The sequence below is a fragment of the Pezoporus wallicus genome, unplaced genomic scaffold (assembly GCF_028554395.1).
Source record: "Pezoporus wallicus isolate ANWC-B61680 ecotype Strahan unplaced genomic scaffold, APGP_CSIRO_Pwel_v1 contig_5441, whole genome shotgun sequence".
Taxonomy (NCBI): domain Eukaryota; kingdom Metazoa; phylum Chordata; class Aves; order Psittaciformes; family Psittacidae; genus Pezoporus; species Pezoporus wallicus.
Window position 1 is genome coordinate 358266 of NW_026640767.1, and position 18363 is coordinate 376628.

The following is an 18363-nucleotide window of genomic DNA, read 5'->3' on the forward strand; positions in this document are numbered from 1 at the left end:
GCAGAATGTCCCTCGGCACAGAAGAAACTGCATGCTGATGTGAACTGATCCATTAACTTCATCTGAAGAAGACAAAGTCATCCAAAATTTGTCCATGCCAACACCACCTCCTTTTGCACACACAGATGGTCATGGGATACACATCAAATCAAAGTAGTGTTAATGAGCTAAACTTAATCCGCAGAAAAAAAAAACTGACGCTGACCTCTAGATGATCATTTTCTATGCCATCACAGAAAGACAAACCTCAAAATTACAAAGGTGTCAGTAACAGAAAGGAAACTCAGGCCAAACGAACCAACTCCAATGTATTTGGATATTTTTTCATGGTACTAAGATACGAAACTTGACATCTTGCTCTGGAATTCGGATGAATTCTCTCCTCACTTCCACATCTAAACCAGCCCAGGAAAAGAACATGGCAAGTGTTCAAAGACCAAAACACCATCATTAACAACAAGAACATGCAAAAAAAGGAAAATGAACAAACAAACCCATGCCAAAGCCACCCCACTGTCAAAACATCAACAACTTGCAACTTTTTACATCATTTTAAGCGATTAAAAATGAGATTATTTAACTGTTTCTTTTTCTTTCCTCAGAATTATCTGGCACATGAGATGTAAACCGCAAGGTGAGATCTCACCCCAGTGCTGGAGAACACCATAAGGAATATATGGTTGATACAGAAATTATTTAACAGAAGACTGAATTTTTTACAGATCTGTAGCTGTAAGAGAGCTTTTCAAATATGTTTTTTAGTTGACAGATTTCCATCAAATCTTTTAGTAACAATTTTACAAGTCAACATTCCTATTTTCTTATCTTTCCTTAGCCACATAAAGCGATGAATATTAAACGTTTCAAAGTAGTTTCAACTGATCAGATTAATAATGAACTTCAGAAAATAAACTCCAAAACCCACAAGTATTACCTTGCTTTTTAAAGAAAGGCTGCATTTAGGTAAGTCTATCATAAAGTTTTCACAACTCTAAATTAAAATGAAAACTTAAACTGAATCTCTTCTGGAACTTCTAACACATTGCTCTCTTTGAAAAACAAGCCTGCTTGCATCACACCCCACGTTATTATTACTTATTATTAGTCCTACCAGGGATAGGTGAACAGAAGCAGAAGGTGCATTTCTCAGAAGTTCACTTCATTCTGCTGCTTATTTCTCTGCCTGAAGGCAACTGCGACTAGACCATTATAACTACCTCTGCAGCAGCCAGACAAGTGCCAAACAAGCACAGCAGATGGGGAATCAACTTCAGATGATGACCTATGTAGGAAGCAAACCTGTTTTCATCATCAGGTACCATCTGTAAAAAAAGAAGAGATAAAAACAATGGATAGGATTTTGGTAACCCCTCTCAAGGGACAAAGTCAGTCCTACTTCGAAGCAGGTATCTGGGAGGCATAGGGGTCCATGTGAATACTGATGTGCATGCAGTTTCGTAACTAGCCCAATGACAATCTACTGGGAGGCAGTGTTGTTATCCGCTAATTCTTCCTCCGTGGCACATTAGACATATATGGAGCATACTCTAAATAGAATGTTCCCCAACAGAATGAGACATCCATAGGTGTTTTCAGCCTTGTATCCAAAAAAACGCTCAGTATCTTATACCCATGACGATCTGACCACAGAAGACAATTACTGCTCACAGCAATACATTTGACAACCAGCTAAGGACAACAGGCCTTTGTATAAAATAAATCCGAATGCTTTAAAACTGAATTAGAAATGTACTGAACAATATTTTACAATTGATAAAGCATTTGCTGAAGTCATCCTTATAGGCATAGCCCCACTTTGAGTGCTGCAAATGTCAAGTTACCTTTGGTACAGAGTAAGTCGTGTGTGCAGCTTCCAATAAAGAGAAGACGCCAGCTACTTTTTGAGCTTCCTAGGGCTGGAACTGCAGACGCACCTCCATTGCATGCAGTTAACCTAGGTCTCCTTTCTCTACCACCTGCAAAAGAAAGATTCTGACCCAGGTTTCTACCTTTTAATTTACCCAATTCAAGGTACTCCAAGTTCACACATTTTTTTTCTTGATGAAACCAATCTATCTAACAGTGGTGGCTTAAGGCAAAGTAATACATTAAAAAAATAAGTAAGTTATAAAAGACAGAGACAACTAGAAGTGAAAAATAGTTATTTAGCCCAGCTTCCACTCCACAGAAGTTATACAAACCTATGTCATTCCTGCCAGACAGTTGCTTTATCTCACTACAGCACAGGAGGGTTCAAGCCTCCCTAAGCCATACATTCCAGTGCTCAACTATGCTGAATTCGGAAGTTTCTTTCCCTAACATTTACCCTCAACTTCCTGTGCTGTAAAAATCAACCCATTAATCCCCAAAGGGCAGAAGTAGTAATAACTCCATTTTGCTCATCTCTCTTCTAAGCTTTTACCTTGTTGAAAGCTTAAAATCCACCCTCTCTTTACCCAGATCCTTTTTTTTCTAGCTCACTGATCCTGGTTTCTAGACCTTTGACTTTCTCATACTCTTCCCTGATGAAGCTTTTATTCTTCCTTGATGTATGAAGTCCAAGCTGCAAAAAGTACCCTGGCCAAGAAAAAAGGGTATCTCTCTTATTTTACTGAAAAAATGGATAGTAGCATCAAGATCACTGGAGATGTTTTAAGTCTCAAAAATTCTGTCTTCTCCGATTGATTTATTCTGAAGTTGCCTGGTATTCAACTTGCTAAAACTAATTTAAACTGGTTCTAAGACTTCTAGGATAATAAGTGTATGGTCAAAAGAGGTGATTCTGCATATTCATTAGAAGTGACCCAATCTTGCTCAGCAACTTAAACAAATGAAAGTGAGTTACTGGTTCCTGAAAAGGCAATAAACATTACTTGAGCAAATTCATTCTCCCAAATAATGTAAGCTGTGATTTAGTACTGTATCTCTACCTACCCATCTATCTAAAGGCTGATCCTTTCTGCAGAGATTTTCAAATTTCAAAATGTAGTAAGTGGCAGGTACTGTTTCTGGCACACTACCTAAAAAGAGGGGACATTCCAAACCAAATCACACCACTTGAGCATCTTAAACTGAAAGTGAACCCACACGCAGTAATAAGTATATTACATCTCCCTAATTTGAGACATCAACAATTCAACGGCCTGACAATACTCCTTTAGTAGCACTGACTTAACATTAAGCAAATGCTGAATGATCCCTCCTTAAGCCAGCCCAGAATCATTCTGTAAGTGTCTGTGCACTGATCTATGCTGTAGGCCACCTTCAGCAAATGAACAAATGCACTGCAAAACAATTTTAACAAAGTACAAATTTTAGGTTGAGGTAGCAGCCATTGGATAATCTGACTTAATCAGCAAGTGCTCCACTGAAGACGGGAAGTTATTTTACAGATTAAAGAAGTCAGAGGGACAGATTTACTACATATATGTAGGAACAGTCAAAAATCATTCTCTCCTATAACTGTGCTAATACAGGACAATTCTGCCACCTTATATTGAGCTATTTATCTGGTGACACACTAAAAAGAGAAACTAATAGACTTATGAATCATAAAATGATACTAACTGCAGATGATGAAACTCATGACTCAAGCTACTAAGATTATCACGTTCCAAATTATGCTACTTGCATTTCTTTTATTTATTGCTTTGCAGCTAGTGTAATCTGTAGTTACCATCAATTAAATGACAGTCACAAGTGGAACTTCTAAAAGATAAAATATGAATCGTGATGCTGAGCCAAAAAAGCAAATAAAAATGTCAAAAGATTAACTTTATAAACGCCATTTGGCCTAGTATTAAGACTAGCACAAAATGCTGGTCTATCAGCACGCTCGGACTAGAAAATGTTTGCGTTTTCAGCAAACCAAGTTCAGCATTTTGGTCCATCTAACAGCACTAACAAGCTGTTTCCCACCACTGTGGTCTTGCAGTGGCCTAAAGTAGTAGCTTCTTGTGGAGTTAGAACCAACAGGAAATAATACTGTTACCTGTGCTTTGAAATAGTGTATGGGTGGTACATATAGACACTATCAAATACTCTTCAAATATATTGCTTAGAACAAGTTAGAGTGCACATTTCTTAAGCTTCCTATCAAAACTTGTCCTTTTTTAGAGACTTTCACTGAACCAGAGATACCCAGCAAGGAAAAAACAGTGTTCAAAAACTAAGTCACTGGTATCCAGTTAGCTCCCTGATTTCCCCACACCATTTTTGTCTCCAGCAGTGGGAGCATATTAAATAAGAGTGGGAGGTTTGATCTTATCTTTAAAGATCAACTACTTCCCTAATAAAATAGTGAGACAAGATGCAGCACACATCCAGACGTGGCTGAAAGTCTATTATTAAGTTGGAGGGAAAAAAGCTGCTCCATGACAAATCACTACAGCATACCCAAATGATCTGCCTCACAGTTCATACACATTAGCGAAAATGGGACCACAAAGTAAGTGTCATCTCCAAGAGAACATCAGCACCAAATCATTCTACAGTACCAATGTTCGTAGAGATAATGTAAGGGATTAAGTAGTGAAATACAGACTAGATATAAAGACATTTTTTTACAATGAGGATGGTGACACACTGGAACAGGTTGGCCTGTGTCTACCTGAAGACAGCTCGGCTCATTGCAGAAGAGCTGGACTAGATGACTTTTAAAGGTCCTTTCCAAACCAAATCATTATAACTTGAAGTGTATCCAGATGCTACAAAATTCAATATTTAAGAATTAATCATTTCACAAAAAAACCTGACACAAATGTGCAAAGAAAACAGGTAGCCACAGCAGCCAATCTCTGAGTCAATGGAGAAGGTAAAACCACACAAACAAAAGCTTCCAACTAGGTTAAAAAATTAAAAAAGGAAAATAAAAACTTTACAGAGGAAAGGTGACAGCGGGAAGAACAAATAACAACAGCTCCATCTCCTGTTGGCAAGGACAGAGGATAAATATTACAGGCAGATCGATGAGTACAACAATTGCACACTTGCACCACAAACACGGACACCAACCAGCCTTCAAAACAGGTTGGCACTGCTTTTGTGGAATCATCATTTTGACATATCTTAAGTTCAGACAAGGAAGAAAAGTTGCTATGGAACAGATCTGCATTCCCCAATAGGAGACTTCAACTTTAAACAAAGTCCTTGGGGGCAGGGGGGCAGGGGAAGGGGGGGGGAAATGTTTTTCAAATAAAACCGTTTCCAATTCCAGCAGCCTCCACCTGCACCCCCTGATACTGAGGTCAGCAGGCTTTACTTTGGAGTATTTACCCAGCTTTCATCACAGTAGCTGGACTATAAGGAGAAAATTCTTTACTGTCAGGGTGCTGAGGCCCTGGCACAGGGTGCCCAGAGAAGCTATGGCTGTCCCATCCCTGGCAGCGTTCAAGGCCAGGCTGGACAGGGCTTGGAGCAACCTGCTCTAGTGGAAGGTGTTCCAGCCCATGGCAGGGGATTGGAACTGGATGAGCTTTAGGGTGCCTTCCAACCTAAACATTCAATGACTCTATATGACCAAAGCATCTTCAATCTATTACCTCCAAAGGTATCTTCCTGGTTATTCTCCTGTTTTTTCTCCTGAGGCAGACAGTCAAACTTTTAAACTGAATGTGAGATATATGCAACAAAATAAATCCTCCAAGTTGTGGTGGCTGTACATATTTGCATTGTATGTGACTTACACCGCATACGGCTTCTTGCATGTTTGTTCAGTGTTTCAGCTTGTAGGACTTCCACAGCTTACAATTTATCACAGTTGATCCAAACAGCATAAACATTGAAAGTGTGCTAATTACCACTTAAAATCCTTCCACTGAATCTCAATACATTCGAAAGACCATCTACTAGGTACATAACTCTTATACTCTCTTTCAAGTCTTGCCCCTGTGTCTGCTCTACTCCTGCCTTGGCAGGGCAAGGCGAGAGAGCAGGCAGCAACTTAACCCACCACAGGATACATATGGCAACACTATAAAGAACTTGCATTTCACAGATTTTTAGATTCCAGTAATACCACCACAGACTGCCCTTGAGAGTAACAGAGAAACCTTATAACCAGTGCGGACTTGGAACAGAAGAAAAGCTCTCAAGAAGCTAGTTAGAAAGAGAAGCTGCGGCAATGCATAGAGGACGTGGAATTCAGCTTTGGCAGGACAGCTGTGCAACATGACTCTGAACCAACCTATTTTTTTAAGGCCTCTGGCAAACAGGAAACAAACAAAGCCAGAGCTACAAAACTGCCATAGAAAAGGTAGAAGTACAAACAGAACTGGTTACATTAAGACTGTAATCAACATTTAATTCAAATGAAAAGGCTGTCTTGTACCCTGACACTCATATGTACCAAAAGTTTTCAGAAGTTTCATTGCTGAGATCCACATGTAAAATTGTATTCCTTAAGGCTGAAGAGATTGCAGGTTTTTTATATCAAGCATACACAGACTTCTGGTTTCAGAAAACCAAAAATGTTACCAATTTGGGGATTTAAGAAGTACACTTTAGGTTGCAGGAAAACTGGGCGGAAATTTATTCCAATATATATGACACAGCACAACACAAACAATCAGGTTAGTCTTCTAACCACTATTCAGTGTTTAACATTCATTAAAACCAAAGCTAGCCTTTTATTAACAGTGAAAGGCTGCAATCAGTTAGCTAGAAAGCATCACAAAACTGCTAAACTATTTCTTTTCATTGACAAAATCCAAGGTATTATTCTTCTGTGATTTCTGTAATGAAAATATTTATCATGCTAACCAGAAATTCTACATAAAAAAATACTTTTAACAAAGGTTATGCTAGCATTGGTTATTACAGAAATTTAAAAAAAATATCATTATCATTTAATGAAAAAAAGATGAAGCATCTTACATGCTATCGCATGTAAAAAACCTAACTGGTTTAAGGGTAGAAAACCCAGTCTAATATCACAGGTGGACCTGCCAAGGTGGCATCTTCTATCCACAGTGGATTGTATTATCATACCTGAGGGCTCCTCAATTCCCCTGGTGCTGCTTCTTGCTCATTACATACTGCATTTTTGCAGTCTTCATCTGACAAAATGCAGCTTCAAACATTCCTCTACAAAATACTATGTCTGCAAACAGTGCTGTCCAAGAGCAACACCCAGAGGCTAAAAAGACTGCTACAGCAACTCCGCACATTTTGACCAGTTTGTTTCTGAGATGAAAACCTTCACAAAGATAAGAAACAATTTCCTGTAAAAATAAAAAGATGACAAAACTCTTCCAATGGTAATATTAACAGCAAAGTGTTGCAGGCAAACAAACCTGTTCATGAAAATCACACCTTTATAGATATTGCAAACAACATTTAAGTACAGATAATATATATACACACTTATGTAGAGCAAATAAGCAGTAGTTCTTGCAAAGGTATGCATACAGTATTTTGGTTGGCAGCATTGCAGAGGAACAACTGGAATGATGCCTGTTCTCTAGAAAGCCAACTGCATTTTTCAAATACAGAAAGATAGAAATGAGGCAGGCTGCTCACCATTTCCTCTACCAGTTGTCAGAGCAGTACTTTTTCCTTAAATATTGAAGGCAGTTGCTGTAGGAACAACTTGTCCATGCAATAATGAAACACTTCCAGAAAACAGGTAATTCCCTAGAGCACCTTTAAGAGGAACAGGTTATCTGGAATCACAGCAGGAGGAGTCACTAAAGCTTCATCTTAAATATATCTGGCATCTAACAAGACTATTCTCTGTAAACTTAAAGCCTAACCTAACAAAGAAAAAGGCTGACTACTAAAAATACTATCAGTAACACCATACTTATACCCCGAACACTTATTTAGAATAAAACAAACTTAAAAGAAAACACAGTGAAGATTGTGTAATCACAAAACATGACCGCATCCACCAAGCCTTCTGTATTTTCAGATTACAGATGAGGACAAAGATTTCAAAACCAAGCAAAACCAGAAGCCTCAATCAAACACCTGATAGAAGAGATCCTCATCTATTCAGTAGGGTTTGCTCCATTCTCCTCAGTTAATCGCTGCCTTTTTTTTTTAAGGTGTCTTCTCAGAACCATGTTCTTCATGTGGCTCGTGCTCTTCACCTGCTTGTGGTGAAACTGGAATCTCATCAACTACAAGGAAGCAGTCATCCCTCAGCACCTGCTCAGCTGTCAGTCTGTTACAGCAGAACAAATTCAGGAGCAGAGATTTAACTTTATCATCCTACAAACAACAGAGAGAAGGATGCAATCCGTAAGCAAAACAAACTTGATGACAAATAACAACCAATTATTTGATAAACACATCTTGTAAGTTCTTAGGGCCAAAAGCCCTCACAAAATGTTGTACCATAGCATTCCAAATGGTCAGCAACACTTGACAGTCATAGTGCTAATTAACAACAAAACAAAAGCAAGTGCTCAGCACCAGGTCTGTCAACCTGGTGCCAAAAGATTTCACAGAAGAGCACGAGTTACTATATTTTAAAATACCAATGCACTGAACCAATATACATTAGAAAAATACTGAAGTTTGTCTTGCAATTGAGAAGGAACAAAATAGGCACCAGTCGCCTTCTACAGCTTCATTTTTTAACTTTTGTCATGCTGCTTTCTCTTTCTATAAGAGCACGGTGGGGGGGGAAGTAAATTAAACTATGTAAACTAAAGTAATGGGTTCTAAGTCAACAGTAACTATTTTGCTATTAACCGATCACTTACATGCAGGCTGTCTGGATTTATCAGAAGGGATTATGTGCCTACATGCTTAGCACATTCACAGTGCTTGACTCCATACACAAAATACAACACAGCTGCTACACATATGCATAAACATCAGCTGTTGAGGGAAGAAGAACGCACTCTGGATTTGGACAAGGGGACTGCAAGAAAGACAATCTCCAGTGCTGCTCTAGAGATCTAGATTACCAAAACTTCTGGGTACAGAACCTTTCTATAAGAAGGCTTGCTTGCTCACAGTCTCAAGCCAGTAACACCTCTGACCCTAACCCTCTGACCAGGGTCAATAAAGCACAGATGCAAGTATACCTCTCACCTATCCAAGTTTCACCCAGATGGAAGAATCACTGTGATGCAAAGGAATGTACGCAAGTAGTCAAAAACTTGACGAAACATGCTATTTCCAATTCTTGCATTAATTATCAAAGTGACTCTGGAGAATTATCCACTTCCCAAATAATGTTAAGTCTGGGTAAAAAAAGTAAGGTTTCAAAACTGTTGATCTTACAGGCATAAGAATTGGTAAATACTTACAAAATATCTTAAATGCTTGAAGAAATATCTCCAGTTAAGAAGACCCAAACGTGTGATGAAATACAGGACAACCATGACTATACCCTTCCTCTACAAAATTTAAACTGAAGAAATGTCTGGGCATGTGGAAAGCTTGAAAATCTTTGTACTTGTGTATTTGCATTTCATGATACTATCAAATGCCTGTCAGCAACAAATATCCCCTTCACAGCATTTTCTCTCACAAAGGAAACCAAAAAAGCGATTCTACAAGGAACGCTGCTGTAGGACAACATTTCATCATGTTTATTCCATTTCATTGTGTTTGCTCTTATTTACCATTTTTTTTTCCCCCTAAATACACAAAACTGAATGCTGAACCACACTGAACACCGAAGCCTGGAACAGCTACACAAGCTGCTACAAGATCTTATCTCTAAACTCTGCTTTCTTAACAGTTACCTTACATTAATATCCCTTTTTCCAAGCTTACTGTTATTTTCCTGTGGCAATTTTACATTTGCTGGAAACAACAAAAATTTTACTAGTTGCACCTCTGGGCACGAGACTGATACGGAAGGGAAATTACCAGCCTGTCAAGAGCCTGCAGATGGGCATGGAGATTAATTCCGAATAAGCTGATTATAGGTAAAGCACTTAAAAGCAAAATAGATTTTCCCCAAGAACTGGGACAAGGATTAACAGCCAGGGGTCTAAAGCATTTCTCAAGAAACAGCTGAAAGATATTTACTAATATTACATTTCTTAGTAAGACTCTTGTGTGTTCCTGCGCACAGCAGGCAGCACAGATTGCTATCCAGCAGCCTTTGGTGGTTGGTGTACATGCAAGCACATGCACCAGGATGAATCCTTAAAAACTGCCAACAATGATATATTGATTATGATTGTATCACCCGACAAGGTCAAAATCAAATGCTGCTTCATCAGGGGAAAAAAGTCAAAGAAACTTGCTCTTATTAAAAGCTGTAAAATTAATTAATCTCTGTAAAGAACAATAATGGCTAAATTCATTAATTGTCCTTGAGATAAAGCCGCTCTTTGAACTTCAAAAGATGCCTACTAATGGAGAACACAGAAGCATAATACCCTGAAACTGGCCATTTAGGCTTTGATTTGCATACTTCAGACCTTATTTGTAGAACATTATCACAACAGAAATTTTATGGAAACGGAAGTGAACCAACTGCTAGTTTTAACATCCCAAGACATTTTTTCAACTTCCTTGAACAATTACGTTTTCCTTATGCTTGAGAGAAAGTTAGGGGTTTCAGTATCTAAGGATTACTGTATATTATCCAGATCGATGCACTGGACAGACAGTTCTGTACAAGTTTTGCAGAATACATTTAAAAGCCCCTAGGTAGCCCTAATGGTGAATGATGAAGTACTGGATCCTCTTTCCTACAGTATTGTGTGTTTCATGAGATTCATTTAATTTCTAACAAGAAACCAAGCAACTATAATGAGCAATAAGAAACACTAATTCAGAGGATCACCTCCCTGCTCAAATGATGTGTTTTATTTTCCATGGTAGTGTCACACTGAAAATAATTTTGAGGAGGGATTCGGTAGACAGTTCTGTGCTTTATCAGTAATGCTTTCATCTCCGGATACCACTGCTGAAAAGAAGTTATTACAACACATACTGTAGAGGATAAGAGTCATTTAATAAAACAATATATTTACAGTACTGTATTATGTAGTGATAAACAACCTACCCTGCCTGGACACTGGAACCCCTACAGTTGGGTTAGTCCAGCCCTGTATCATGACAGTTTCTTACCCTAAATACAGTTAGGCAGGATACATTATGCTTATAATGAACACAAATTGAGTAATTTAGCCCCATGCTTCAATAGTTCTCTGCAAAGCAGGCAAATAATTAATACAGAAGTATAAACAATAAAGAGGGATTTATTATTTGGGTTTCTTTTTCCCTTGACACAACAACCCAAACTTATCTGACCAACAGCAACTCCACTGCTTTGTTTTCTACTTTTCCATTTAAAGTATTTTTCCACTTTTCTGAAAAACATGGGATTAACCTCTAACTCTCCATGTTCCTTAGAAAACTCTAACCATAACTTAAGGCTTCACTTAAAAGCTAAACAAACAGTCACCTGCTTGCAGGTTACTTAGGAAAAGTATAAGGCTTAATTTAAGGAGTTTCATGGCCTTCTCAAATCTAGATAATGCAGCACTCATTTAAAGTAAGATCAACAGAGTAAGTGTGATACCAGAAGCAGTCCATACAGATTAAAGAAAAAAAAAACCTCAAGGGCAATCTTCTCAAGAGATGGGAGAGATAGAGAACAAAAACAAAGTGGTCAGTAACTAGCCAGCAGAAGTACAGCAAAAAGTAGGAAGTGGAAACTAGTCCAGGAAAGCTAATGATCTGAAAGAGGTCCATAAATCCCCCAGTAAATGTCTTTAAACTAGGTATGGTGGCATGTCTTTTGTTGTTCCAACTTTTCTGAGAAGGAAAAGGAATCATTTGTAGCAAAGGCAGAAGAGGTTGAAAGCGGGCAAGAAGAAAGGTTTTAACTCCTGGCCAGAAGGCTGAAAGCTTATGGGAAAGAGAGTTACACAAGAACATAAACCCAAGGAGAAATGAGTGCCCAGGTAACTAAGACACACAGAGAGAAGGCCATGAAATTATCTGCTTATGATTTAACATCCAAGAGATAGGCAAGTGAAGAATCTACTTCAAACTTGGAGACCCAAGTTGGGAAACATGAAGGCACAAAAGCTCTCTTCCTTATTCTCGAAGACTAAATGAGACAGTGGACAGGGATAACCTTCAAAAAAGGGACTGAAAATAGTGTTCTAGGTGACAACAGTAGCTGGCATACAGTAGTCAGAGAACAACAGTTGAGAGTAGAAAGAATGAATGAAGCAACACAAACTTGTTATCATGCAGAATCCACTTAGACCTGTGCATCTGTTTCAGAGGCATATGAAAGTTTGTTTCACACAAAAAAAAAAAAAACCACCACAAACACAAAAACCCCAACAACACAAAACCAAAACCAAACCGAGTAAGAACTGGCATAATACACTTTCACAACTGCATTTATGTGATCAAAGTGAAATGTGGCTGGTTTATTAATGCTCAAGCATTGTGCAACCATTATGTCGAAGACAGGTGAACAAAGACAACTTCCCTGACTTCAGAAAAGACAGGTTCCTAATTGAAATACCTCCTTTGAGGCTGAATCATAATCACTTATTCCCCAAGTCTGTAACTTGGTGTCATTCACTTAATAGTTATCTGTGAAGAAGTTGCTCCTCCTGAGGTCAGAGCTCGGTATTAAGAAAACTCTGGGGGTTTCTATCTTCCCAAACATCATTTTATTTTTGCATGCTATTTAAAATTATCCAGATAGTCCATTAAGAACATTTTCTCAACCCAGCACTTACAATGAAATCTTTGATATTTTAAAAAGTGTCGATTAACCAGAACAAGTCTAATCTTCCTTATCTGACAGTTAACATACCATGACAACCACTTCCACCTCAGGTGTTCCATCTTCTTTTATCCCAAACTCCTGGTTTTGAATGCAGAGCTGTAAATGAAAAGATACATATGGCTTAATACTGGTGGGTTTTTTCCCCCAGTTAGTTTAACAAAACCCAACATCACTCAAGGAGATTCCAGGTTTCAAGTGACAATGGATTGTTACAGGGAACTGGCAGGAAAAGGCTTTTTTCCTAATTTCACAGTAGAGTAAAACATGCAAGGATATCAAGTTTACCTTACACAGAAACAAGCAGAAAACAAATCAGTTCTAGAAGAAACTTTTAAAGCTCAAAAGAAACAGACTTTTAAAAGCATGACTCAAAGTCCATGCTCAAGCTGGATTAATTATATAATCCTCTTTAAGAAATGCTATGGGGTAAGTGCACTCCAAGAAACAAATGTGAACCCTGTACCTATCAACAAAGCAAGATTTCCCATCCTTTACTATTGCTAAGAACCATGCCAGAGTACAGCACTTTGCAAAACCCTGCCTCCAGGTTAAGCTGAAATTCCTCTATTCTGAACAATTATAAAGGCAGCAATAGGAAGCATGTATTTAGTCAGTTCTGGGCTCTTGTGACACAGATCAGCAGAGAACTCTGAAAACCACTATCTCCATTTTAGAAGCAGCAATTCTGTTTAATGAGAGAGAATACAATTTCAGACACCCAACATGACACTGGGAACTGCTGAACATAATACTAACACTTGAGCTAGAATCTTCCATCAAATAATCAATACAATGACAAGTCTGAGCTGAAGATTAGTTACACATGGATTAATTGAAGTTCAGCTGGCAAACTTGGATGAGGTTTCAAAAGAATGACAATCGTGCAGCACCCCAGATATTCTCTTCAAAAAGAACCAGCCATTTGTAAAACTTTGGATTTTTTTTTATTCACTTCTACTTGTAAAAACCTTTTTTTTGACCAGATGAAAATCGGAATAGTACTGAAATTGTCCAACTAAACCATACCACATGAATAAATTATAAATATCTATGATATTAAGCTACATTTTATCCATTTCAGTACAAAAATAATTATATGCACCTGCCTCCTAAATCGGGAATAAAACTTAATGAAGAGTGACTCTTATATGAACCAGCTTTGTCTTGTCACCTCAGGTATCTGACAGTGGCTACCTACCAACTTGCAGTTTACATCTCTGTCTGGAAGTGTTTTTAAGATGCGAGGGCACAGAAGGGATTACTGTAGCCATCACTGCGGAGCTAATGGAGCTGCCAATGTTTCCTATCTACCTGGAGCTCCAACTCACTCAGTGAACCAGTTCCAATATACCAAGTGCTCTTGCAAAAATCAGTGTCTGGGAATATCAGCACTTGCTGGGCAACTTACAGCTTTTCAAGTCCAGGAGACTGGAAGTTTTCCTATTCAGAACACATGGTACTGACACCCTGAGTTGGGGAGGTAGCAATACAGCGCCAGAAGACAAAAAGATATGGAGGAGATGCTGTGCAACATACCAGCTAACACAGGAAAGTACACTGCTTTTTCCTCCCTGGCATAACATGCACCGAGAAACAAAACAGCTATCTAAGCACTGTTGCCAGCAACAGAACAAACAGCAGCCCATCCTTACCTTCATCTTCCCTCTCTTTTGGTTTAGGTAGTTCCTCAGGGGCAAGGTCACAAAAAAAAAAAGAAGAAAAGGCTCACAAGGAATGAACAGGAAGTGCAGCAAGAACTGACAATCCACAGCATAAGGTACAAAAGTGTAAATTTTGTTCATATTTATATTGATATATAAATTATACTTGTATTTACAGAAAATGCACTGTCTTCTGCACGTAACTGTAACCCCCATTTGTTCCACACTTACTACTCAGTCGAAAACTTGAACACTTATTTCACCAAAATAGTTCAAAGCTGGAGCTGGAGACAACATTTACTGTTCTTTATAAGCCTGCTACAGTTTCGCAATATTACTAGAAACTCCCACAAGCTACCACATACCCAGAACAGAAGGCAGCCATAAGCATACATGTCAGAGGCTGGAGAAGCTGGCTGTCCCATTTTCAGTTCAGGAGAAATTAAGCTCAAGGTACTGACAACCATAGTGTTTGCAGCAGCACGCTGTTCCTATGGGGAAAAGAGCTGTAGCTGTAATTTCAAGCAAGACTGACAGCACATTGAAGCAGATGTATCACCCTCTCTTTTTTCACGTGTCAGACAACTTTACCATAGTTCTGTGCTGACCCGGACTGAACTGTAAAGTCCTTCTTTACTGATAAAAAGTGGTGCATAATGTCAATTTATAATATCTATAAATCTGTATAGAATAGGCATGGCAGATTTTACTCCATACTAGAACTATTAAAGCTCATAAGGTGGTAAGGAACACAAATTTGAAAACTTCTTAAACGAGGAAAAAACCACCTATGAGTATTAAAAAGCATTCAGTTCTGAAGTTCAGTTCTGCCAGCTTTCCTACTTTTTTCTTCTCTGCCCTTCCAGTCTTCACCTGAGAGTAGCTGCTTCCTTCCTCCTGGTTTCCAGCACATTTTAGAACTGTCTACTGCTAAAATAAAAAGAGTTTCTATCCCCTCTGCGACAGCAGCCAACACCAACTGCAACCAGACTGGGGAAGACTAGTCTCCAGATTTCCAAGAGTACTTTAACACATCAGTTACCAGCTGCACTCCTGCGTTTGTGATCATGCAGGAAGTACCAGCACTGAGCAATACTGACATCCCTATAGAGAAGGCACAGACTGGATCCAGGCTGTGAACCATGGATCCCTGCTCTACCACACTTGAACTGCTCTTTTCAGCACAGCCCATTCCTGCAGGGAAGAGTAAAGAGCTCAGCAATATTCACAGTGACACCATCTGTACCAAGTATGACCTTGCAGAAAACTCAGCTGACAATTTTTAAGCACCTCTCTTTAGCATGTTGAAAACTGAAATTTATTTCCAAGGGAAGCACACCCTCCTGTTCAAACATGTGACACTTCATGAGATTAACAAATACATCTCCAAAGCAGAGATAAGGGTTCCCAATGAAACTAATTTACAGTATGTTTATTATATGAATGACATATTATTGTATTACCATTTAAAGAATTAAATAAGCATGAAGCATACCCCAGCAGAAAAATGTTTCAGCTCAACCAACATCATCTTAGAAAGTCAAAAGGTGACTACAGAACAGATACCATTCTTGAAGACTTTGCTATGTAAACACAATGAATAGGAGGAAAACAGCTTGTGTTCTTAAAAAATATTAGATTTTCCCTAAGAACTGCTAAAGAAACTCTTTACTACAGAAACTGAGGACTAAATCACGAGTACATATAAATACAGGTATATGTAGGTAACGTGTAAAATCCTGTTAACTACCAAATACCGCAACAGATTAAAACACATACTAGAATCTCACTACCTACCAAACACAAAAGCAAACACTTCATTTGAGCTTGACTAGCCCTTCTCCAAACATGAGTACTTACTCTCACCTCTGATGATGCCGATTACGATTAAATATACAAGACAGCAACAAACAGCTACTGCAACTTCTCTTTTTTATTCCACTGTTTTATTTAACCAGAGCACACCCAGTAGTTCTTTTTTCCCCTCCAAGATTAGTCTGTGTTTACAAAAAATTTCAACAAGAGTCCAACTGCCCAACCCTATTAAGATTATGAAACAGGAGTCTCACTGCAAAGCACAAAGTTTATCAAGAAATCTTTCAAATTGCAGACACAGTTATCTGGTTTGATATATAACTCTGATTAAAAGTCACTAAGGGATTTTTTTCACCTCTGATTTTGTGAAATCAAAGTCTCCAACGATTCCTTGTTTTCGATCCACAGCAAAAACATTATTTCCATTCAGAGATCCATGTACTATATTAGCTCCATGCAATGTCTGTAGACCTTTGGCCACTCCTTTCATCACTTTTAATGACTCCTAATGATTTGAGTGTTTATTGCAAAGACAGAGAGATAGTTAGACAGATAGAAAAAAACAAAGTACAGTAATAAGTTTCTATCCAGAACTAAAACTTTTCTTTCTTTCTGTAAAAAGGTTTGTACACAGAGTTCATTCCAATTCCATTTTACGAAGTATGGATTAATTCACAGTAAAACTATTATGACTTGCAGAGCCAGGCAGGGTGCAGACATGACACCACTAAAAATAAAAACAAAAAAAAACACGCAACTTGGATCTTTGCAAGTAGGTTCAAGTCAGCAAACAGAACTAGAAAAAAGACCGTACTGGCTTCTAGCTACTGCTTCCTTGAGAAGAGATGACTATCCGAACTACCTAAAAACTGTGCAGGGAGAAGGTAAAGGAAAGGAAGGGGAGTGAAGGTGGGGGGATGATTTACACACAGAGTCGTCCTCTAGGATTTCCATATATAGATGCCTGCCACTGAACATAGTATCACAGATTATCTCAAGTTGAAAGGGACCCATAAGTATCATCAAGCCCAACTTCCTGCTCCTCACAGGACCACCTAACACTATGACTAAGATTGTCATCCAGATGCTCCTTGAACTCTGACAAGCTTGGTGCTGTACGGAGCCTGTTCAATTTTAGTACTTTTAAAATGTACTAGTAACACAGCTAAGGCAGTCAGTTAAATAAAAGAAAAAAGCAAATCCAAGCAAAATCTCTTTGAGAAAGTTATAAATTACTGCCTGATGCTAAGAATGCCAGTCAAGCTATCCTGTGCACTTTCAGCTACCAAAAAATACCCTAGTAAAACATCATCAGCACCATAAGATACAGCACAACAAGAAGAGATCAGTTCAAAAACATACAAAATAAAACACTGATAGCTTAAGTAGTTATACTTACTTCTAAAGTTAAAGGTGTATCAGCCTGTACAGCTCCCAGACTTGCTCCTGGGTAATATGGGACCATTAAATATATCAAAGGATCAGACTTTAACAACAAAAAAGGAAAAATAAGTTGCTTCAAATATCAGGTATATTGGGAAGTTTAGCACGCACTAGATGTGTAATAAATCAATTCATTATGTTTACAAAGTAAACAGTTTATCTATACTCAGAAAGGAAATACTTTTCTGATTCCATGCTCAAACTTAATACACTAAAGCTTTAAGGTCCATCTGCAAGTCTTCTAGCTTAAATCAGAAATCAAGGTTTGATTTGAATCTTGCCTTGCAGAAAAGAAGGAAGAACAGTTGTAATAATCCAGATTTTTCTTTCTGTTGATTCCAAGCTCTGTGATACTTGGCAACATTTTCTATGACTTTGGCTTCTGAGCTTACATCTACAGAGTAGCCCTTAAAAGCAAAAGAAGATACCAAACTGTTACTTTTAATGCCCAAGACATTATTGCATTCATTCACTCCTTTTTTAATTAAAAAAAAACACATATTGTTAGGTGCCCTGAAATAACTTCTGCTTGACACAAAACTCAATTCTGACTGTCACAGGCTATTCCTATATTTTCTTGTTAATGCTCAGAAATTTTATACCCACAAAAAACAGAATCATGTCTTTAAGATTTAAATAAGTCAAGTCAAAACCAAGAATATTTACAATTATGCCTCTTGTAATCCTATATCCCCTGGTTTCCCAATTGCTAGC

General features: G+C 38.2%; 1 protein-coding gene across 1 annotated transcript in view; it reads right to left on the reverse strand.

Moving 5' to 3' along the window:
• Positions 1 to 6565: 6565 nt before the first annotated feature.
• Positions 6566 to 18363, reverse strand: part of STK31 (serine/threonine kinase 31) — a 34924-nt gene continuing 23126 nt past the window's right edge. The window contains 7 exon segments of the mRNA XM_057420444.1: positions 6566 to 8019; positions 8021 to 8211; positions 12758 to 12826; positions 14757 to 14882; positions 16562 to 16711; positions 17606 to 17692; positions 17931 to 18056. Coding sequence (XP_057276427.1) covers positions 7989 to 8019; positions 8021 to 8211; positions 12758 to 12826; positions 14757 to 14882; positions 16562 to 16711; positions 17606 to 17692; positions 17931 to 18056 — 780 coding nt within the window. The 3' untranslated portion in view covers positions 6566 to 7988.